The 24,102-nt window shown below is 43.7% G+C and overlaps 1 protein-coding gene and 1 long non-coding RNA gene across 2 annotated transcripts in view; one reads left to right on the top strand and one right to left on the bottom strand.

The window, feature by feature from the left end:
• Window positions 1–8,057, bottom strand: part of Ednra (endothelin receptor type A) — a 64,094-nt gene extending 56,037 nt beyond the window's left edge. The window contains exons 1-2 of the mRNA XM_042277512.2: window positions 7,595–8,057; window positions 2,702–3,175 (exon numbers count right to left, since the gene is read on the bottom strand). Coding sequence (XP_042133446.2) covers window positions 2,702–3,124 — 423 coding nt within the window. The 5' untranslated portion in view covers window positions 3,125–3,175; window positions 7,595–8,057. The remainder of the gene's footprint in view (window positions 1–2,701; window positions 3,176–7,594) is intronic.
• LOC121829381 (uncharacterized) lies at window positions 6,971–23,085 on the top strand. The gene is made up of 3 exons (XR_013051019.1): window positions 6,971–7,174; window positions 13,471–14,072; window positions 22,540–23,085. It is a non-coding gene; the product is annotated as an uncharacterized LOC121829381 (long non-coding RNA).
• The last annotated feature ends 1,017 nt before the right edge of the window (window positions 23,086–24,102 follow it).

Here is a 24,102-nt window from a genome sequence, read left to right as displayed (position 1 = left end):
TGAGATAACTATTTAAATACTTAATATTTAAATATTTTTAAAAGTTTAATTTGTAAAACTCAAATTGGTCCACTGACTCATATTACATTTAAAAAACAGGACTTACACAACTAGTCATGTGATGTGAAAGCACCATGACCACACTGTCTATATTGCTTCAAATTTTAACAAGGTGCATCAATTATGAGAGTCCCCAGAGTGAAGAGAGTCCCCAGAGTGAAGAACCATGGAGTCGGACAACGATGCGTCAATCTATCACTACATGAATAATATAAATTGTATTTGGATTTCTACAATAGTCAGAACTCTCTCAGCTAACATGACTCACCATCTGGTAGAAATGAAGCTTAGTGTGGTGATTGGCAGGAGCAACTCGAAGATAACCATCCCCCTCCTCTCGCCCCTCCCCTCCTCTTGCCCCTCCCCTCCTCTCACCCTGCCCCTCCTCTGGCCCCTCCCCTCCGCTCCCCGGCAGCTATACCTATTAGTTTGCCAAGACATTGCTTTGCACAGGGCTGTGTCTACAGAGCATTCTTCAGACAGAACAGAAGCAGGGAGTTAGTTTAGAGATGGTTAGTCACTCTCTTGAACAAAGATGAGCTAGCTAACCAATGTCTACACACGAATAATCAAGAATTAATGAGAACATTCACCAATAATCAACTGAGACTAAAGAGTCAAATTTTGACCAAAAGTCATGGCAATCTTTTAAAATCTATCATTGAAGAAGGTTATCACAGGAAAGTGAAGTGTTAAGTGTTCATGACAACTCATAAATGGAAAATTAAGAACTTTTTAAGAGAAAAAAGTAAATTTTGAAGCATATGCTAAACATTTTAAATTAATTATGCGTTTTCAACTTTGCTTCATAGTTTAGTTCCAAAATTCTGTTTTTATGTTCAAACTAAAATCACATGCATTCATACTTATTCCAAGGAAAGAAAGAGTATGTGATTTTTTTTTTGATTATTCATTGTCTAATTTCTCTACTTTTCCAAAAAGCCCATGGTACAATCTTGAAAATTGTTAACATTCAAAAAATTACCAGCTGGGTGTTGTGGCGCATGCCTTTAATCCCAGCACTCAGGAGGCAGAGGCCAGAGGATCTCTGTGAGTTCGAGGCCAGCCTGGTTTACATAGGGAACTCCAGGAGAGCCCAGGCTAAACAGAGAAAGCCTGTCTCCAAAACAAAACAAAACAAAACAAAACAAAACAAAACAAAACAAAACAAAACAAAACAAAACAAAACAAAACAAAACAACAAACTTTGCTTCCATCGTCAGTGCTAGAGCTCTGTGCTGTGGTATTGTCATAAGATTTCACTGTGATTTAAACACATCTGCTAGAAACGGGCAGGCTACTTCAGGCTACCCTGATACTCATAATTTAATTAGCAAATACGTTTAAAGTAATAATTCAGAATTCAGAATTGTATCACTTAAAACAGTGGTTCTCAACCTTCCTAATGAGTGACCCTTCAATACAGTTCCTCATGTTGTGGTGGCCCACAGACATAAAATTATTTCGTTGCTACTTCATAACTGTAATCTTGCCACTGTTGTGAATCATAATATAAATATCTGATATGCAGGATATCTGATATCTAACCCCCAAAGGGGCCATGACCAAGGTTGAGAACCATTGACCTAGAATCATTTATTTCTGTGGCAGAGGAGGAGGAAAAGGAAGAGGGGGAGGAAAAGAAATAAGAGGAGGAGAGAAGGAAGATGGGGAGGAGGAGGAGGAAGGGGAGGAGCCTGACTTCACACTACAGGAGGTGGGGGAAGAAAAGGAGTTGGAGGGGAAAAGGGGGAGAGAAGGAGAAGGGGAGAAATAAAGTCCGGGGAAAGCAGTTTCCTTGGGTTTAAGGTGAAGACATTTCTTAAAATGTGGCGCACATGCTAATTTCATTTCACTTTTACTGTACTTAAATTTTTTCAGCAACTTCCCCTCACAATTACTACAGCAAGTACAGAATATTTTGCTTCTTTTGGTTTTAGTTTATTTCTCTTAATACTCTCTAAGGTGGGATCTAAGGTGATCCCAGCCATGTTTAGACACTCATCTCCCCCGACGGATGCATCAACTTTCCTTCATGGTCTTTGAATCCCTGTTCCTAGCTCAGGGGAGGGCACAGCTGAAAAAGGGAAGGCGCAAACAGGGCTATTTTGCATGGTTTTAGTTAGCATTTCAGTCCTGGCCTTCTTTCTATCCATGGGTTTCATTATCTCCAGGTCACCAGATAGTGAGAGAAGCCAGCAAGCCCTTCAGCTCAATCATCCACCCAGGCACTCAGACTAAAATAGAAGTTTTCCACTCGACGCTCTGCTGTGGGTATCTATTCTGAGCAGTATCCCATTGAAAGATAACTAAAATTGAATATATATTTAACCTTATGTTCTTTGGGAGCTTGGTACATCTCACCCTAAAAACTCAAAAAACCTCCAATCATTGACTGCCCCAAGACCTCCCTGGGAGCCAGCAAACTGAGTGCTGGCATGGGAACGCACTTCATGCCATAGAAACATCTTAAGGGTCATCCTAGAAATACTGTTTCGCCAACAGCTTAGTCAGAAAATAGTCTAATACATAGCAATAACAATCTTAAAACGTCAGTGAGATATAAGATAGCAGAACCAAGTCTCCCAGTCAGAACAGAGCAAAGTGTCAGAGGTCAACAATGTCCACAGGAATTTCCTACCTTAAACACATTGATGGGGAGATCAATGACCACATAGATAAGGTCTCCCAGGGCCAGGCTGGCTATGAGAGCGTTGGGGCCATTCCTCATACACTTGTTCTGGTAAATGATCCTAAGCAGAGTTGCGTTCCCCACCATTCCCACGATGAAGATGGTGCAGGATATCACAGTGTTAATGTATTTGAAAGCTGATGTGATTTTAGTCTGCTGTGGGCAATAGCTGTGCATTGAGCCATTGCTGGGCAGGGCCAAATTAGTAGGTGGATGAGTGGTACCCAGGAAGTTGAACTCTGTCCCCGGGTAAGGGGTGAAATCCTCCACAAGACTGCTTAGATTAGTGCTGTATCTCTCAGGGTTGTCACTGATTGCTCCTCCCACCAGGGCCAGCCAAAAGGATGCCCTGAGGCAAAAAGTATCCATCATAATGTGGATTTGAAGAAATGTCTTCTGTCGTTTTTTACACCTTTCTTTCACCTGGAAGAAAAAAGGAAATATTATTATTATTTGCCTACAAAATCTAGCTGCTCCTAAAGATCATAGGTAATGAGTATTTACTAATTTAATGAAAATATAAGCCATATCTAGTAATTAGATATGATATGTCAGGATACCCATGACAGATCAAAATAAAAAAGGCCAAAGATACATTACAGCAAGAAATGACACCCCCACCCCGGTCCTGGCTCTAGCTACAGCTCTTTTGTATCTAGATCACAACAGAAATATTCCTCAAAAATAGCAGTTGTTTTCCCTTTATTCAGGCTAATGAGAACATGAATCTTCCAGAAGTGAGACAGAAAAAAAGGTAAAAGGGGAAGTTGATTCATACTGAGGCACAAAATAGAAGAATCTAATTCTGTGACTAAAAATTCATCATCCCCCAGTGAGTGGTGGTTTGCACATGATGGGAACAAGGCTCTGGGATAGGAACAGTGTAGTCTAGAGCATCAACAGTGCCCTCTAGAGCATGAACAGTGTAGTCTAGAGCATGAACAGTGTAGTCTAGGCATCAACAGTGTAGTCTAGGCATCAACAGTGCACTCTAGAGCATCATCAGTGCACTCTAGAGCATGAACAGTGTAGTCTAGGCATCAACAGTGTAGTCTAGAGCATCAACAGTGCACTCTAGAGCATGAACAGTGTAGTCTAGAGCATCATCAGTGCAGTCTAGAGCATCATCAGTGCAGTCTAGAGCATCATCAGTGCAGTCTAGAGCATCATCAGTGCACTCTAGAGCATGAGCAGTGTAGTCTAAAGCATCAACAGTGTAGTCTAGAGCATTACAGCGTAGTCTAGAGCATTACAGTGTTCATTTGATGCAGAAGTCTGCTTAGCACCATGAATACATCTAACAATTCAAGTCTTAACAAACTGTGAATGACTGAGGGGCTGCAGGTGCAGCATTTGCTTTGCATACTCACACCTGATCCATCTCTAGCACCACAAAAAGAAAATTAAAAAATGATGACTGATGAAAAGATTTAGTTTGAAACACTTGGCCAAAATCCACATATTTTAAACCCTCCTTCTATGCATTCAGAAACCACCATGACACCTGGCAATGGGCGCCATGTGAGTGACAGGCTTTCCCAGGCTAGTCACACTATTTGGTGTGCCAAGGGCTAGCTGGCTTTGTACTATCTTGCAAGCATCCTTTCTAGCTAGATTTGTGAATATGTCATGTGTTGCTGCTGACTAGCCCATGTGAGGGTCCCATGAAGTCATACACAGGTCCACCAAGAGGACAGGGAAGCTGAAGAAAAAGCCTGGTAGCTCGTGGAGGTCACAGATGGTGGCAAATCCACAACTCTGAGGTGGCTCCATCTGACTCCAAACCTGAGCTTTAACTGCTAAGCCATTACATCTTTCATTTTCATGTCTAATTCGTGCCAACAACATACTGAAGATGACTCCAGAGTTTAGATGAGGCAACAGACTGGGAGGGGTAGTCAGGTGTTATCAAAAGAACACTTGACATTCATTTGCTTTGTCACTGCAAAGGGTACATTGTTGTAGGTTGTTTTTACTCTTTGGGGGGTCAGCCACCCAGCTCCCAAATAAATAACACCAGAGGCTTATTCTTAATTATGAATGTCTGGCCTTAGCTTGGCTTGTTTCTTGCCAGCTTTCCTTAACTTAACCCATCTGTCTTTTGCCTCTGGGTTTTTCTCGTTCTCTTCTGTAAATCTTACTCTTACTCTGTGGCTTGCTGTGTAGCTAGGTGGCTGCGTAGCTGGCCCCTGGAGTCCTCCTCCTTACTCCTCTTTCTCTCAGATTTCTATTTCTATATATTCACTCAGCCCCACCTATCCTTTCTCCTGCCTTGCTATTGGCTGTTCAGCTCTTTATTAGACCATTAGGTGTTTTAGACAGGCAAAGTAACACAGCTTCACAGAGTTAAACAAATGCAACACAAACAAAAGTAACACACCTTAAAATAATATTCTACTACAGAACATGGTCCCTGTTGCTCAGTAAATCTAGTTTTCCCCTCCAACACTTAAAGATAAGACACTAGAAAACTGAGGAAGGATGGCCGTGAGAGGGTAGCAATCAAAGGCAAATAGCTCCTTCTCTTTCGGTATTTTGTACCTTTTTAAATTAATCTGTAAATGAAGACCATGACTTCATTTACGGGCAGTGGTGTGTGTATCTTGGGTATGTACAGCTAATCCTAAGTTTTAAAACTAACATTCCTTTTCTGGAGTCTGCTCAAGGCTGTTGCTGACCACTTTTAGGGATTTTGGCAGCTGTCATGGGGCATCACTAAGTCCAGGCTTAGTCAACATGAGGACAAAATAAGACATATTGACTGGTATAGGAAGTTCAAGCCAAACACCCACTGAGGACCTTGTACTTTTGCTTCCTGAAACAAGAGCATTTTACACACTGCACCCGATGCCATTGTTTCTTGCCCTGAGCCTTTGCCCTGCAGCAGCAGAACAATTGTCTACACTTCACTTGAGAGAAAATGAGTCCTGAGGTGAAGTGAGATGGCTTCACAGCCTAAAGTGGCAGGACAGTCACCCCACCTCCTAGCTGAGTCACAGGGTTTCACTTGCTGCTGTGATTTCAAACGAGGGACCTTGCATCCACCTATCACCACCCCACTTCTGCTCACCCTAATTCTAAGTAGTTTACAGATTTCCTCTCCTGTGTCTTACAGGCCAGAGAATCTGGCTGAATTATTAGTAGGCCTACAAAATATCTTCATTTCCTTTCCCAGATGGAGACCAGATTCCAAGCACAAAGCTTGTTAAAGTCTGTCTCTTTGAATAATGAGGGGAGGCACAATTCTTTAATTTTGACTGGTTTGTGATGAAAGGTTCCTAGTTTCCCAATGGGAATGTAGTAGTTAGTAATAGTTTTCTTAAAAACGAGAGACAGCAGTCTTTTCCATAAACAGAATAGCTTCATGATCTGTTACGATCATCCCGCAGGTGACTTCATGGACCACTTGCTTATCATTGGCACTGTACCTCTCATGAAGTGCCTCACTGGTGCTCATAGGAGCTTGCCGCCTTCCTCCATCAGCTGATAGCTACAGGCATGGAGCAGGTCAAAGCCACCACTTCTCTTTATGGTGTGAGCCAGCTACCACTGAAACCTCCTTGCTTGCTTGCTTGCTTCCCCAAACCAAAACACTACCAAAGAACTCATTTCCCGGCACCTCTGTCAGCTCTCCACATCTAAGGGACATCTGTCAAAGACATGTGGACACCATATTGTCACAGAGTGAAAAGACCCAAAACCAAAGGAAAGAAACCTCTTTCAAATACACGCTTTCCCAAGGATGGGTCTGGGGCTCATTTTGGTGTGTTCGAGTCAAGCTTTGTTAGGCATCTTCTCTTGTAGTCAGCACAACTCTGGAGAAGCAGCCTATGTTCAGGCGGAAGGACATGTCTACAGATTCAGGGTTTCTCCTTTGTGGGTCTCAGATTTTAGAGTGCTTTAACAAACGCTGAGTCCTTAGCACTTGACCTATTTAGCACATCAGACTCTCAGGATAAAAGTTCACTTGCCATTAGCAATTTGGAAATTCCCATGGCACCCAAACTGCACGTGTTTAGAACAGGTAATTTGCAAGACACGGTTGCCAGGGTATTTCTCAGTTGGCCAACACTTTAAAACAGATGGGATCTTGGGGATGGGTGTCCATTAACAACTCCAAGCAGAGAAAAAATTAAACTAAGAACTTTTGTTTTCAAGTTCTCTGTGGTTTTGTCCTCTGACGCTCCTTGGTGGCACCGTCTGACTTTAATATATCCTCACCCCATGTCTGCCGGGGTGAGGCCATTAGGGCGGTGTAAACAGAGGTGGCTTATCTACAAACGGCTGGTGTTCTGCACATGAAAGGCAACAAGTGCCCTTTAAAGGACAGCACAGAGCAAACAGCCCGGACCTCCAACAACAGAGTCTCAACACTAGCTGCAGTCGTGGTGTGAGAGGATTCACAGATATGGGATCTTCACAGTAAGTGTCCTTGGCGACGCACACCCAGGGTGCGGGATGCCAGGAGGCTGCAGTGGCCAGCTTCACCAGTAGGCTCTGGAGCAAGCTTTAGGCGTGATACCACTGAAAGTTCTTGCCTGCCTGTGGAGAAAGAGACACCCCTGGGCCAACTTCCTTTTCCTAAAAATCAGAGTCTCTCCTGGGGATGTAAAATGCTTTTGATCTGTGGTCAAAGCTCAGCACCCCCACTCCACTCCCACCCCCTAGCGCTCGGCCCCTAGGAAGGCGACCCACACTGGGCGCCAGGGCAGGTAGGTGCCAGCCCCGCCGCGGCGTTTCGGGCGGTGCGCGACACCCCAGCTCCTCCTAGCCGATTGTTCCAGGATGCGACCCTGTCCCTTGTCCCAGTACTGATTCCCATTAGGAAAGACTTGAACCGACCTGGGGGTTCCTCAGACGCAGACAGTGCCAGGTTCGCGCCTGGGCCAGACGGAGCGGGAGCGAGGGAAGGTGGCGCGCGGGGTGGCGGGTGGCCGCGGCTGCAGCACTGCGCCGACTTCGGGGAAACTCCCTCGGCAGGGCCCGGGTCCTCTGGGGGAGATCTCGCTCAGCCTGCAACCTCCGGAGACGATTCAGTGAATCAGAATGGCTCCCCACCTCCCCGGCACAGTCGCCCGGCCAGAGGAATGGGTGTGCGCTCCGCTCGCGTCTTCCAAGCAAAAGCAAACTCCGGAGGAACACGCCTCCCGCGGTCCTTCCTAGACTCCACAGGCTTCCAGACCTTCCCCTCCACTCTGGGACCGAACTGCAGGAGCGTCCTATGCCGCCTCCCCTCGGGGGAGCAGTCACCGAGCTGCAAGGCTGCTGCCCCCGCCAGGCCCTGAAGGGCAGGAATCTTTAACTATTTCCTTCCTGAGATAAAGCTGGGGGTGGGTCTAGGAGGGGTAAGGGAGGGAGTAAGGAGTAACAGACCAGACTCAGAGTTGTGCCGGGCCTTAAAAAGAAACTCAAGGCACCAGGCGGCGGCGAGAACAGGAGGATTTGATCTGCAGGGGAAGCCAGGGCCCAAGGGTCGGGTCTCCTTTGTCCGCTGTCAGCTTTACTTAGCTTGTGAGTTAAGCTAAGGTAACTTCTCATCTTAGAGGAAGTTATGTCCTTGGGTCAAGTAGCCCTGCAAGACTACAAAGCCTTAGCTCAGGGCAGGGGGAAGCTGGAGAGTCTGTGGAAGGTTCTCATGCATGCGCAGGGAAATGGTGATGCCCAAGTGACTGAAACGGTGATAGGGAGACCCTACAAAAGACTGTGTCTTTATCACAAGACTGTGTCAAGATTGTGTGATAAGATGAGGGCGTAGGAGCAGAGATGAGGGCCAAAAGCCATTGCATGTGAGTTGACACCTGGGTTCCTCAGAGAAGGGGGCTTGCTTGTATGAGTGCTGTATAACTCATTGGTTCTTTACAGTAACTGTGGTGGAATCGAACCTCAGTTTGTTCTTGGGACCTTAGGAAGAAGGGTGGACAGGACTTATATCTCCCCTGGGAAGGAATTTTGGCAACCTCACGGTGTGGTGGCCAAAAGAAATGTCCCGAGAGTGAGGAAGTAGAAACCGCCATCTATGTAAGGCCTCGGCCCTGGTACCGGCACCAGTAAACTAGTGCTCAACTCAGTCAGCCACTGATCCGGTCAGCCACTGATCTGGTCAGCCACTGATCCCAGATCAAAGGTGATGGCGGAGAGGCCCCGCTTGTCAGTATGTGGAGGGTCAAAGAATTCAGGGGCCATTTTGTAAAACCATTAAAGAGATAACAGAATACCACGGTGGACAGGTATTAATGTTCTTCTAGTTCTGTTGGATCAGGCATTACCTTGTACATTAATCTGGTCTAACTATTACTTCTCCGGGAAGGAGAAATTGTCTCAGTTTTCATGGCCTTTTGTGCCTACAGCTTGGCAAGCTGACATTGTTTTCCAGGAAGAAAAGTTGCTGCCTCCTCCCAGAAGAGGCAGTTCTTAACTTGGTATGTGAAATGTACTGGACCTCCGGCCCTACTCACCCCGAGGCCAGAAGCTTGAACAGCGGGCCATCTGTGTGACTGAACATGTCAGTCAGTCTAGTCTAGTCTCTGCTGCAGCACTCCCAATGGCCCAATGGCTGGTCCCACCCTGGTATAGAACTAGTCATTAAAAATTCTCTTTCACACCCATTAGGATGGCCACTATTTAAACACAAATGAAACCAGAAAATACAAAGTGTTGGCGTGGGTACTGAGAAGCAAACTCCTGTCTTTTGTGGCCAGGAATAGAAAATAGATCATCGGCAGTGGAAGACAGACCAGTGTTCCTCAAGTAACTAAGCATAAAATTACTCTGTGGTCTAGCATTCTGCTTCTGGATCTGTACACAAAATAGGCAGGAGCCGCTGGTTCTGTGGACAGCAAGGCCCAGGAAGCAGAGCAGTGGCAGGGACCTGCTTGGCTGGCCTCTTTCTTCAGCTTAGCTTCTGTGCCAGGGTTTAGAAAGAATTCCACCTAACTGGCCTATTTGGGGAGTTTGTTTATTTGTGTGTGAGTGTATGTGTAGGTCAAAAGACAACTTTGGGAAGTTGGGTGTAAGGCTGGAGTACAAACACCTTTACCCACTGAACGGTCTTGTGTTCCCATGATGGTTAACTGAGTCCTTAGGTCATAACAAACAGCTTAGTTTCTGTTTAATGACGTGGACTTCAGCTCAATTGAATCTGTTTTAAATGTGTTTCTGCTTTGTTCTGTTTATTTTTTCTTCTTTTTCTTTAATTTAACACCATGGTCACATTTATAAAAGGGACCTAGAATAGTCAAAACTGTAGAGAAGGTAGAAAGTGATTATCAGGGCCCTGGAGAGGGGAACTTACTGTTTCATGTATTTAAGAGTTTCAGTTTGGGTGACAAGAAGACCCTGGGATGAGCAGTGGTGGGAGCCACATAGCCATCCATACTTAATGCCCAGGAACTGCACACTGGAGGATGGTTAAAGTGATAAAGGTATACTATATGGTTTGCCAGAAGAAACCAACCTTCCTGATGTCAAGATAAAAACATGCCTTACTTGTATGTTCTATTATCTATAAAGTGAGTTTACTGCCTCTTAGAAGAAAGACCTTCAAATCTGAATAAACATGCTTATGGAAGACACCAGACCATTGGTTCTCAAACTGCCTAATTCTGTGACCTCATATTATGGTGACCACCCAACCATAAGGTTATTTTCATTGTTACTTTGTAACTGTAATTTCACTACTGTTATGAATCAAATGTAAATTTTTTGGAAACAGAAGTTTGTCTGTGGGGTTACGACCCACAGATTGAGAATCAGTGCACCAGAGTCTTTAGAAAAGCTTAGCCTGTCTCAGAGGTGAAAGCCCGTAGATGCTCCTTACCCTGGACATTTAGCTTCTCTCTGTTTTACTTTGAAGGCAATGGCCCCAGTCAACTCAATTAATCTCTTTTGGTCAAATTTACGTCATTTCTGGCTAACCCTCTCTCTGCAGGCAAGACGGTATTCTCACCCCCTCTTCCGCACTCCCTGATTGGTACTTCCGAGGGTATTCACTTAGGATATTTAGCCAAGTTTTCCAAGCTTGACTTTCAAAGGTGCTTGTTTTCCCTGGAAGATCCAGGCAGGTTTGAAGGCTTTCTAGACATCAGGGAAACTTACTTGCTTTCTGCCTCCACCAGCTCGCTAAGTGAGGGTTCCTGTCCAGGCGTTTGCTGGGCAGTGCATCGTATTGATTTAATAAACAATAACCTCCGTAGATGAAGACATACTTGAGACAGCACTTAAGAACCAAATGTTCATGTTTCCTAAGGCAAATATTCTTGTAAGTTTACTTCGTGGTTCAGATCTGCAAATGCATCTCAGTTGCTGAGCTTCCAGGATCCTCAAACTCAGCACACAGCAAACATCTGAGCCTCACAGCATTTGCTGAGAAGATAAGCCTTTTTTATTTTTATTTTTATTTTTTTGAGATTCCCCCCAAGGAAGTAGGACAGGAAAGATTCAGAGAACCACAAAGATAAAAAGGAAGGAAAGAAAAGGGAAATGTATATGGTAACATGAAGATTAAAATTATTACTTCAGTCTTCGTATTGAGCAGTATGTGTGTGAGAGAGATATGTGTGGTGTGTGTGAGATGTGTGTGTGTGTGTGTAGTGTGTGGTGTGTGTGAAAGAGATGTGTGTGTGTACGAGATGTGTGTGTGTGTGTGTGTGTGTGTGTGTGTGGTGTGTAGTTTGTAGATGAGCATCTTTGGCCTGAAGTTGAAAAGTCTGTGAGTTGTGTGAAATTGACTTATAAGTGCTTTGTTTTTGAAAGGAAATGCGGTTGACACTTGAACAGCTCAGGAGTTGGGGACACAGATTCCCTCCGTTTAGTTACCTTTCTCATCGCTGTGACCACATGCCTAACGAGAAGCAGCTTGATGAAAGGTGCACCTGGCTCTCTGTTGAGGGTACAAGGCCTGGCTGTGGGAAAGGCATGGTGGCAGGAACTTGCCAGATTTAGAATCACCATGGAAATCCACTGCTGGGTGTGTCTAGTGGGTGTTTCTAGAAAGTTTAAGAGGGACCCCTCCCTCCCCGAACGTGGGCAGTACCATTGTACTGGCTAGAGCCCAGGGCTGAATCAGAAGGAGAAAGTGAGCCGAGCATTAGTGTTCATCTTTCCCGCTTCAGGCCATGGACACTGCCTCAAGTTCCTGATACTGTACCTTCCCACAGGAAGCCCTTACATCTCTAAGGGCAGATAGAACTCAGCTGGGGATGGACTGCTTTTCCTCTTTGAACTTATGGAATCTGAGTCCTAATTGAAGTGGCAGCATTAGGAAGGCACATTGAGATGACTGCTGACCTTGATTCTCTTCTTGAGTGTACCATCCTCTTCACCACAGTGTAGGCTGCCCTTGTCCAGTGACCAAGGCCCTACGAAGTCGCCACCCACATCATTATATTCACACAGCCTGGCTAGTGCACCCCCTTCTGCATCATGGCTGTCAGCACTCACCCCACTTTTGTACAGGAAGAGTGCAAGGTGGTGGTCTACACCCACCAGGTCTCTCCACGTGTCGTGTGGTGGGGCCCTTGGCTTGGAGTAAGGCCTGACCCTGGAGCCTCTCCCATTTTCCCTTCACTATTCTGGTAGTTGTACAATCAATCATGTGGAGGAGCCCTACAACATGATTAGAGCCTACGAGGGTATAGACCACTTGCATGCTGTCTTAAGCATAGACTCCTCCAGGGTCTGTAACATTGCTACCTCCACAGACCCTTTCCCATTCAACAGCACCAACAAACCCTTCCGTTTCCAGCTCTTTCACAAGGAGGCTGCCTCTAGGTGTTTTTCCATACAGTGATCTGTTGTCCTTGGCAACACACCTGTTGATGAAACCATATCTACTCCTTACATAGAACTTGTTTTTTTACTGTTTGCCTAACCTTTATGATGCCAGGCTTGTCCCTGCCATGACCAGGTGCCTCCTGGGCCACCCCCCTCTCTGCCCTTCTGTGAGGTGTCCCTAGATTTGAGAATAGGCGATGATGTCTAAGGTTTTACACTAGTACAAAATGCATGACAGTTAAATTATAGTTTTACACTTCCTATGGCCAATGGCACTATACATAGTCTATCAGTGTTTGTGTATATTTTTGTTTAAATTTTAACTTTTTACAGTCTTCATGTGTATTTTATGGTAGTGCAATGATAAGATAGACCATCATCTACATATTTTTGATCATTTATGTTACACATTTTACTTATTTAAAAAATCTATCCTTATTTTCAGGTAAGAAAACTCAAATTTCATTAGTAAGAGGGTGCATGCAATTCAAACCTGTGGTGTTCCAGGGTCAATTGTATTCCAAAGAGTGTGTGGACGGCTTGCTGACAATTCTAAAGGGTTTTCTTTCCTTTTTTCTTTGGTTTTTGGAGACAGGGTTTCTCTGTGTAGCCCCACATTGTAGACTAGGCTGGCCTCAAACTCAGAGATCCACCTGTCTCTGCCTCCCAAGTGCTGGGATTAAAGGCGTGCGCCACCATTGCCCTGCCTAAAGTGTTTTCTTATGGCAACAATGTTGTACCAAGTCCCCCAAAGCACAGGTTATCCCATAAAAAACATTTACTGCATGGTGTAGCTCAATTGCTGTTGACCTCACTGGAGAGCTGAGAAACTTCTAGCCTCAGCATCTTTTATAATTGGGTAACTAGATGCTGAGTGTCCTCTGAGGGGCCATTCCAGAAATGTCTAACTTGAATATAATCAAGACTTTAGCTGTCTCCTTTTTCAGAAAAGAGAGTGAAGAGGCAACAAGAAGAGCAAATAGCACGAGGAAGCAGACACACAGCCTGAAGGAAGACTTGAACCCAGACCACCAGCTCTGTCTCTGCAGCAAGCCAACCAATACAGAGGAATCCCCACCCCACATCTGCCTCTCATTAGAAAAGATTTAAGGATGGACAACAGGACAGGATCAGGACATTTGCATTGTCTTGGATTAGGTACAGGTTTAGAAAACCAACTCTAAAGGTCATCTTTTTGTTTGTTTGTTGACTTGAAGTCAGCATCAGAATTTGTTAAAAATTTGCAACCATGCAGTGGCAGCGCACACCTTTAATCCCAGCACACAGGAGGCAGAGGCAGGCGGACCTCTGTGAGTTCGAGGCCAGCCTGGTCTACAGAGTGAGTTCCAGGATAGCCAGGGCTACACAGAGAAACCCTGTCTGGAAAGTGAAAAGAAAATTTATTTTGAGTTGGAGAGATGGCACTGTCAGTAGTGCTGTGTTGAAAGGTCCCTGAGAATCTGAGAACACAAAGAACACTTTCTAAGAAGAAGGAGAAGGAAGAGGAGAGGAAGAAGAAAAAAGAAGAAGAAAGAAAGAAAAACACCAGGTGTGCTGATAGAAATTTGTCCCAAGGCTGGGAAGTTAGAGACCAGGAAATCTCTGGGGCTTTCTGCCAGTCACTCTAGCCTACTGGTAGACCAGAGGGAGACCCTGTTTCAACAAGTAAACAAATGGACTGTCCTTGAGAAATGACACCCAAGATTGTCCTCTGAGCTCTATACATGTGACATGCACACAGACACACGCATGCCCAGAGAGACACCGGCTACATGTTAAAATATTGTCTTGGTATGTAGAAGAACAGCTTTGTATTTCATAGATTCTCTAGTGCTTTCACTACCAAAGCACAAACAAAGCAATTCAAGTTGTAAAAAGAGAGGGAGGGACAAAGAGCTACAAGGGTAGAGATAATACAAGTCCCAAGCCAAGGGTGGCCTGAAGGATAGCAGAGCTGTTCAGCAGCAAATGTGCATTATTGATCAAGGAAAGAGAGGAAGGGCCTTAAGGTGATGCAGAGATCATTAATCAGAACTGCCACTGTCACAGCAGGCCCAGGGAAGTCTGTGAGCATCTCACTGTCAATGACTGCCATGGCCTCTGGATTTCAGTAGGCCCTTGTGACACCTCCTGCTGCCTCAGGGACCTTGTCACCTCCAGAGGTGCTGAGGTCACACTGCCACCAGAGAAGGCCCAGAGGACAAAGGATCAAACCAAAGATAGATGCCTCAGCCTTGGGATCTGATGGAACTCTCCTCTCTATGTTCTGGACTTGCTTGCAATCTGTTATCTCTTCTCTTTCTTGGGATTTCTTCCTTTTGGAACGAGAGCTTTTGTTTTGTGTCTGAGCACAGCTGTGTTTTGGAAGCTAGTCTGGTTTTACAGGGACCCGGCTGGACAGGAATTTGCCTCACTCAGTTCTGACTTAGATGATATTTAAATGTCTTTGGACCGTTAGCTTTCTAGCTGGAGTGATCTTGGACTTTGGGCCTGTTGGAATCAAGGCAATTTTAATATGAGAAGGACTTGGGCTTTTAGGGGCAAGAGGGAAGTTGTGGCTTGAGTTTTTGTGTCCCCTGTCATTCAGGTGTTGATCTCTTACCAACTGATCTGATGTATTTGGAGACAAACTTTTTGCAAATAATTAGGGTTCAGTGTCGTCTTGGGGTGGAGCTCTCATGGAGGATTAACACCCTTATAGGAAGAGACAGCAGACAGCTAGGTGTCTCTCTCCTCACCATGCGATGACACACTGAGAAGGTGGCCGTCTGCAAGTCAGGGGGACATCCCTCATCTGCATCTGACCATGTTGTATTCAGATCTTGAGCTCACAGCTTCTATAATTGTGGGAAGGTACATTTTCATTTATAGTATCAAAATACCTTAGAAATCTAGCCTAAGGTATTTAGTTGTTATAGATAGTACCTGTCATGTATGTATATATTAGAATTTATGTCAACTCTTCTGAATGTTTTCTTGTGTGAGGCCACAGATTCCTGGACAGCTATGAATGTGGTCAATTTGTAGATGACTGAATCATATTAAAATGGTAAAAAGTTGAACACCCTTGATTGTAGATGGGTTTATTGAATTTTCCTTTAAATACTTTATGAGAGTATTTGTTATGGTCATACGCCTTCTGCAGTCCATTTCACATTTGTTTTGAGGCCCATTCTTTGTTTGCATACTTGCTTAGTGTAATAAGCCTTTATGAATAACTATTAACAACACTTCCCACTTACTGTGTACATGCATGCATGCATGATGTTGAGTGCTGTGTGTGTGTTGTCTCCTGCAGTGCAACATCTCTGTTATTGCCCTTTGTGGCTTTTGATAAAAGCAAAGCTTAAAAAGGCTGAGTGGAGCCGGGTGGTGGTGGCGCACGCCTTTAATCCCAGCACTCGGGAGGCAGAGCCAGGCGGATCTCTGTGAGTTCGAGGCCAGCCTGGGCTACCAAGTGAGTTCCAGGTAAGGCGCAAAGCTACACAGAGAAACCCTGTCTCGAAAAACCAAAAAAAAAAAAAAAAAAAAAAAAAAAAAAAAAAAAAAAAAGGCTGAGTGGTTTGTCATTTAAGTGTGTCCCTTCCAAAGTTCATGTTAAAACCTAATCTCCATGTGGTAGCACTAAATGATGAAGTCTTTGTTGGGAGGGGGTAATTAAGTTATTAGTGCTTTCATGAGTGGATAGATGTTCTTATAAAATAGGTTGGAGAAACTAGCCACCATGCTTTTAAGTCTATCTGTTTGTCTCCTCTGGAGAATTCATCACCTTGGATACAGACAGGAGACATCATATGCCCACTTGACCTTCAACTTTCTGGCCTCTGTAACTATGGGAAGTAATTTGTTTCTTACAAACTTCCCAGGCTTAGGTGTCATTTTGTTATTGCAACACAAACAGACGAAGTTCTTTAGTGAGTAACTGATGGGTGGGACCTGTATCATTGCTATCAACTCCCTTATTAATTAAATAATGATTATTTTTGTTGCTGTTGCTAGTGGTGTGTGTGCACGTATGTGGGGGTACACATGCCTATGTGCGCATGTGTAGAGGCCAGAGGTTGATGTTGATGTTGAGTATACTATTATTATTGCCCCCCACCATATTTTATTAAATTAAAAGGCGCTGTGTGTGTACACATGTGTTTGTGTTAGTATGTGTATACATATGTAGATATGGGGAGGCCAGAAGAATGTGTCAGATTCCCTGGAGCTGGAGTGGTTTTGAGCTGCTCTGGGGTGCTGGGAAACAGAACCTGGTTCTCTGTGAGGGCAGCAAGTGCTCTTTACCGCTGAGCCACCTCTCCATTCCCCTAGCTCGCCGCCCTTTGAGACAGCGTTTCTCACGAATCTGACGCTCACCAGTGGCTAGGCGGGTTATCTGGTGCTTCCAGGATCCTGTCTCCCCCACCCAGCACTGGATTCCATGTCAGGAACTGTCCTCTCCTTGTTTTTTGACACACTTCCAGAAAACTCCATCTACTGGCGTATTCTGTTGGCCAAGAGAGTGGGGACTTTATTTACCTTCATTTTCAAGGAATAAATAACAATTCAAACTACTGTGAATATTTAAAATCTTATTGTTCTAATGGCAGTAATTCTTTGCACAACTCTAAAACCTACAACCTACCCTTTTATGTACACGTAACAGAACACAGTATCTGTGGCTGGTAGAGAACCATAACTATAAAATCAATTGTTCCTTTCAATTCATAGAAGAAATAAGATGTTTTGGTTTAGAAATAGAGAAAATGAAATCCAACCAAAACATTGCTCAGATAAAAAAAAAAATCATGTTGACACTAAAAAAAAAAAATCAACGCCCGGGGACAGGGCTTGGTGCGGAAAGACTTAGTTTTGACATCTGTCTTGCTTTCATAGGTGACGTCTGTGTTGGTTAACAAGCCTATCCCGACACTCACTGGCCAGCCAGCCTAACCTAATGGGTGACTCACCTGTACTAGCGAGAGCTTTGTCTCAAAAGTCAAAGTGGACGACTCTTGAAGAATGACAGCTGAAGTTGATAACTCAACTGGCCTATACACAGACAGACAGACAGACAGACAGATAGAGATTCTTGTAATTGTTCTAGAGTACAGATTGCAAACTCCTTTGTGTAAAGGACCAGATATTAAAAGTTTCATCTCTGAGAGCTGTTGCTGGAGGGCTTCTCTCCAGGTTCCACCAAGCCCCGCAGTCCCACAATCCACTTATAAAATAATCACTCAGATGCTTATATCACTTATAAACTATATGGCTGTGGCAGGCTTCTTGCTAACTGATCTTTTATCTTAAATTAACCCATTTCTATAAATCTACACCTTGCCACGTGGCTGGTGGCTTACCAGAGTCTTTACATGCTGCTTGTCCTTGCGGTGGCTGCTGTGTCTCCCCCTTCAGCCTTCTGCTTCCCAGAATTCTCCTCTCTCCTTGTCCCACCTACTTCCTGCCTGGCAACCTACTTCCTGCCTGGTCACTGACCATCAGTGTTTTATTTATATACAGCAATATCCACAGCAGAGAGCCCTGTGGTATTTGTATCAGCTACTCAACTTTGTCCCTGAAGCTTAGAAACGGTAGTAGATAATATACAAATGGGGCTGTTTTAATACTTTATTTATACACAAAAAAACCCCAAATAACAATAACAACAAAAGCAAGTGGCTGTCTGAGTTTGACCTATGTGGTATTATTTGATAACACTTATCCCATTGCTACAATCAAATATTTGTCAAGAAACAACTTAAGGGTGAAAGGTTTTCTTTGGGCTCAGGGTCTGAGGATCCAGTTCATCATGGTGGGGAAGTATAGTGGTGAGGGCCGCCTGAGTCTGTGCTCATAAGAGTGTGAGGTGAATCAAGAAGCGGAGATGTGGCAGGCAGGGGGCTGGGCTGTAGATCTCTAGCGCTGTTCCCAGTGATCACCTCCAGCAAGCCTCTGACTTCTGAAAGCTCTACAAATTTCCCAACAACACTGTCAGTTGGGGTTCCAATATTCACACACATGAGCCTATGGAGAGAATTTCCCATTGAAACCATGGCAACACCCAGCAGAGAACAGCAAATGCTCATAGGCTGCCTTGCAGATACATGACCCTCACTAAGAAAAACCATTTTCCTTGTGCTTTGTCTGGGGTAGTTGTGGTAGAAGGTGTCATCTCACTGAAAACTATGGACATGCACAAAGCCCAAAACTATGGTTCAGCAGTGTCCTTCCCTTTTCCTCCCCTTCCTGGAGGGCGTTGCTTCAACCATTTACTGCTTTTAGTCCAATCCCTCCCAGCAACTTACACACACACACATCTATCTATCTATCTATCTATCTATCTATCTATCTATCTATCTATCTATCTATCTATCTATCTATCTAGATGTGTGTGTGTGTGTGTGTGTGTGTGTGTGTGTGTGTGTGTGTGTGTGTGTGGAGATGCTGTTTTTTGTTGTTGTTGTTTATTTCATATTGATGAGGTCAGACTTCCTTATCTGGTAGACTTGTCTTTTTATTTCCACACAACCATGTGTCTTGGCACTGTGTGTTTGTTTCATGCTGGGGTTCAGATTCTGAGTATTTCAGTCTGGCTGTACTATAAACTGTTGTTAGTCTTCCCAAATGTTGGAGTTCTTCACAGTTTTTACTTTTACGACAGAGCCATGAAGAACACTGGTGTCCACGTTTTGAGGTATGTGTGTGCTGGGGATTAATTCAGGCTAAGCAAGTGCTCTGCCTCTGAGCTACATAGTCACCTCCAACTCTGCGCATTCTTTATTGGGAGAATGTGTAGGTTTTGCCTCTAGAATTGAGGACGTTGCTATCGATGAGGAAGACATTTTTGGTTGAGGATGATCCATTCTCTCTTAAAGCCACTGTATTCCACTTCTGTAATCACATAAAAGGAGGCACAGACTGTATTTACATTGTGTTATATAAATACACTATGTAATACATAAAGTGTTATATAAATATAAAGTGTTACATTAAGCTGAGCAAGGAAGATAGATGAGGAGTATTTGATGGTCTCTGGAAAGGGAAGCCAGATTAGCAAGGCTGCCCGGATTTACAAGAGAAGAATTTGGTTCTGAAACAGTTTGCAAACAGTCAACTGTGGACAGCTGAGAGCCACCAAGACCTGGGTCTAGGTACAATAGGAGAACAGGGTAATCAGTAACCAAAGCCATGAGTTGGATGCATCTTATTTTGAGACAGAATGTGGAAAAGGGAAGGACAAAGACTCCAGAATGATGAACCCTGTGCCAAGTCTTAGCGCAGCAACAGCTAGACAGTTGTCCAAACAGAGACATCAGAGAGGAAGTCAGGGCAGCGCAGTCAGTGTTGGAGACATGGAGGAAGGAGAGAACATGGGTGGTCCTGAGAGGTCAGGGAAATGAGGAGAGAAAGGCCTTGGAGATGGCCAGTGGGGAATATTGTTCTTACCACGGCTGGCTTAGCCTTTAGACTCACGCCTCTGCTTCACACACACTCAAAATAACTCGGTAATTAGGAACAGTGCCAAAAGACGAATAGCCTCATCGCTCACTTTAAGTATAAATCCTTCCACTAGCTTTATATTCATCATTTGGAGGAGGAAAGTCAACACCCTCTACAACCAGCATAGGCATTGGGTTTTTAAAGAATTATTGGTAACTTTCGGGAAATGGATTTGTTGGGAAACATCCTGCTCATGTTTTTCTGAGTAGAGAGCAAAGAAAGAGTGAGATAAGGTTTGAAGCAAAGCCATTCTCTTTTTTATCCCTTTTTATTAAAAATGTTTTTATACAATATATGAACAAAAGTTCACATTTTTTCTCACCAGTTCCCCCACCCTCCCCTCTTCTTTCTTTTTTCTTTCTCTTCTTCCTCCTGTTCTTCCTCTTCTTCCTTGATCTCTCTCAAAATAAACACCCCCCAATGAAAATTAAAATAAATAAGGAAACAAATGAAAAACCAAAAAGACAAAACAAAAGCAAAGCAAACACCCAAAACAAAACAGGAAAAAGGGGAACAAAAAGCACACACACAGACACACACACAGACACACACACAGACACACACAAACACACACACAGACACACACACAAACACATACACAAACACACACAGAGACACACACACAGACACACACACAGACACACACACAGACACACACAAACACACACACAGACACACACACAGACACACACACAAACACACACAAACACATACACAAACACACACAGACACACACACAAACACACACAGACACACACAAACACATACACAAACACACACACAGACACACACAAACACATACACAAACACACACAGACACACACACAAACACACACAGACACACAGAAACACACACACAGACACACACACAAACACATACACAAACACACACAGACACAAACACACCCAGCAATATCGACTCTATTTTGTGTTGGCCAACTCTTCCTGGGCATGAGACCTGCTTTAGAGTATGGTTGATGTACTCAGTGACACTCTGTTGGAGAAAACCAGTTTTTTCCTTTTCTGAGCAGATACCAATTGCAAATAGCTTCTTGATTAAGGGTAGGACTTTGTGTCCACTTTTCCTCCTCTGTGCTGGGATTTTGTCTGTCTTGAGCCTATGCAGATCTTGTGTATGGAAAAACTCTTTTCCAATGTCTAATTTACCTTTTTAGAATTTGAATATACATTTTATTATCCTACATGAATTATTTTTCTTACTAACACATATTTTTTGTAACAAGATTCAGGGTGATAAATGCTGTGGCATGCGAGGCTCAAACCCTGCCTCTTTCTAATACTTAATGATCACTATTCTACTTTCAGGTTGTTATCTGAATTCCGTGTTAAAAATTTAATAACTGAGCCTCCTAGTTCTTAATTTTATTTTTATTTCTTTACATTTTAGCTGGGTAGTGATACACAACTTCAATCCCAGCACTCAGGAGGCAGAGGCAGGTGGATCTCTGCGTTTGAGACCAGCCTAGTCCATAGAGTGAGTTCTAGGACAGCCAGAACTACAAAGAGAAACTCTGTCTCAAAAAACTAAAAAGAATAAAAATTAAACTATATATTTGTGTGGATATATACATATGAGTGCAAATGTCCAAAGAAGTCGGAAAAGAACATTTGGTCCCTGGAACCGGAGTAAGTTGCCAGATGTGTCCTTAACCTTTGAGCTACCTCTCCAGCCCTGAGCCTTCTAGTTCTTCATGTATACTTACTGGTTCTATTTAAGAAATGTCTAATGTAGGGTGTGCTCTGTAGCAAATCTTTCTAATTTCTCATTATTGTTACCTAATGCTTTAAGACAGTTCTGTGGTAGATATGTTTTATGATGTGAAGAATTTTGAATCAGTAAATTGGACATGGTAATACAGGCCTATACTCCCAGCATTTGGGAGGTTGGGGCAAGAGGATCAAGAACTCAAGGTCATTGTCTTGGTTATTTTTCAATTGCTGGGACAAAACACCATATCCAAGACAACTTATAGAAACATGGAGGGACACAAGTCAATCCCAAGCAACATCTATGCTTCCCTGGGTGTCTTAAGTGGTGTTTTCGAGACGTACTTAGCACACCTGTTACACTCTAGGCTCCTTAGCTCTGCTACAGTTTGCTGCCTCTTGTACTGCCCTCTGGGTTTTAATGACTTTTAAAAATGTTCACGGCTGGGCATGGTGGTACATGCCTTTAATCCTAGCACTCAGGAGGCAGAGGCAGGCAGAACTCCAACTTTAGGGCAGCCTGGGTCCACAAAGTGAGTTCCAGTATAGTTGGGGATACACAGAGAAATCTTGTCTCAGAAAAAACAAACAACAAAAAACAATAACAAAAAATGTTCACAGTTTGCTTCATGTATTTCGTCAGTGTATATTATTCTTTTCTTTTCATAAACATTCTGTGGAAGCATTTCAAAGTAAATACAAAGACATCCTGACACATACCATTAAGTGTTTATTTTCATGTATCTCAATACAAGAGCATTTTCCACTTTATTTGATTATGTTCACTGCTTATGTTTTCTCAGATACAAGTCTTCAGTTTTGGTATTTTCCTGGAGAACTGATTTCATCTCTCTGAGTGCTTCCTTCTGCATCAGATCTGCAGACTGGTGTTTCTCCGACCATTCCGTCATTCCTAAAGCGGCCTGTGCTTAAATAACATTGGGGAATGCTGGTGGACGTGCATCTGGAGGCAGTAGTTCCGGTTCTTACTTGTTGCTTTAGTGACAGCATCTGGATGCTACCCCTGGGAAGTTCACTAAGGCTACACTGTGATTTCTGTTTCTACGAGACTGAAAACCCCTCATGCCTTGAGGATGCTAAATTCTAGACACTATTTTATTTTGTACCCTTATCTACTATGCTTCTTGGAGATGTTCTGGCTGCTTTAAAGGTTTTCCAGAACATTTACTGTTTTTATTCTTTTTTTTTTTTTTCTAGACAGGGTTTCTCTTTGTAGATTCTGTGCCTGCCCTGGATCTCACTCTGTAGATCAGGCTGGCCTCAAACTCACAGAGATCCACCTGGCTCTGCCTCCTGAGTGCTGGGATTAAAGGCGAGCACCACCACCATTTGGCTACTGTCTTTATTCTTAATATCTTACAGGAAGTAAGTCAGGAATTCATATCAAAGATGCCATCTCCACCCTTATCCCTGTCTTTATTCTGAGTTCAGTCACAGGACCACCATATTGCTAGCTTTTCCTAGTCGATTTAAGCTTCTGTAACCACACAGTATAAAGTGGGAGCTTGTAAACCACAGAAAGTCAGTTCCTACAGCGACAGAGGCTGGACAGAAGTCTAGAGCCAGCCCTTATTGTATTTGGTGTCTAGCAAAGGCTCATAGATAGAGTCACCTTCCTAAGTTGTCAATGGCACAAGAAAAAGGCTCCCTCGGGCCACTTCTTGTTTAGTCACCTTCCTCAAAGTTCTACTTCCTAGTACTGTTTATTACCATGGGAGCTAGGAATACATCACAGGGAGTGTGTGTAAGGTAGCATATATTGCTGGGGTGGGGGGACCGGATGACAAACATTGAGACTAACAGCTTGCATCTACATTCCCATTCCAAAATCTTGTAAGGATGTTTACTTTCTTTTCTCTTGAACTTCAATAAACAAAGGCTTTGCTTTCTCTTATCTCTTGATAATCCTTGTGAAATAAAATCTCATTGTCTTTATTACTTATTTGGCATAGGTAAAGTTCTATGTTGAGTCTGCCCTGTTCTCTGACTTAGGCAAATGTCCTTGACCACTTTCATGAAAATGCTGCCCTCTTACCTGCTGCCCTGGAGTCGACTCTTTGCTTCCCATGGATTTATCAGGTCTTCATCTCAATTTCTGACTCCTGAGTTTTTATAATACTGGCACAGTTTAGGCAATTGTTTCATCTGGTGCCCCACACTGGGTGCCATGTGTAGTAGGCTTTTTGGACTGCCAGCCCCCAAATCATGACACAGAGATTTATTATTGATTATGAAAGCTTGACTTTAGCTTAGGCTTGTTTCTAACTAGCTCTCATAACTTCAGTTAGTCCATTTCTATTAATCTCATGCTACTACATGGTTCATGGCTTCTACCTCTCCTCCTG

This window comes from Peromyscus maniculatus, chromosome 5 (genome assembly GCF_049852395.1).
Source record: "Peromyscus maniculatus bairdii isolate BWxNUB_F1_BW_parent chromosome 5, HU_Pman_BW_mat_3.1, whole genome shotgun sequence".
NCBI classification, from domain to species: domain Eukaryota; kingdom Metazoa; phylum Chordata; class Mammalia; order Rodentia; family Cricetidae; genus Peromyscus; species Peromyscus maniculatus.
This window is presented reverse-complemented; position numbering and strand designations above follow the sequence as displayed.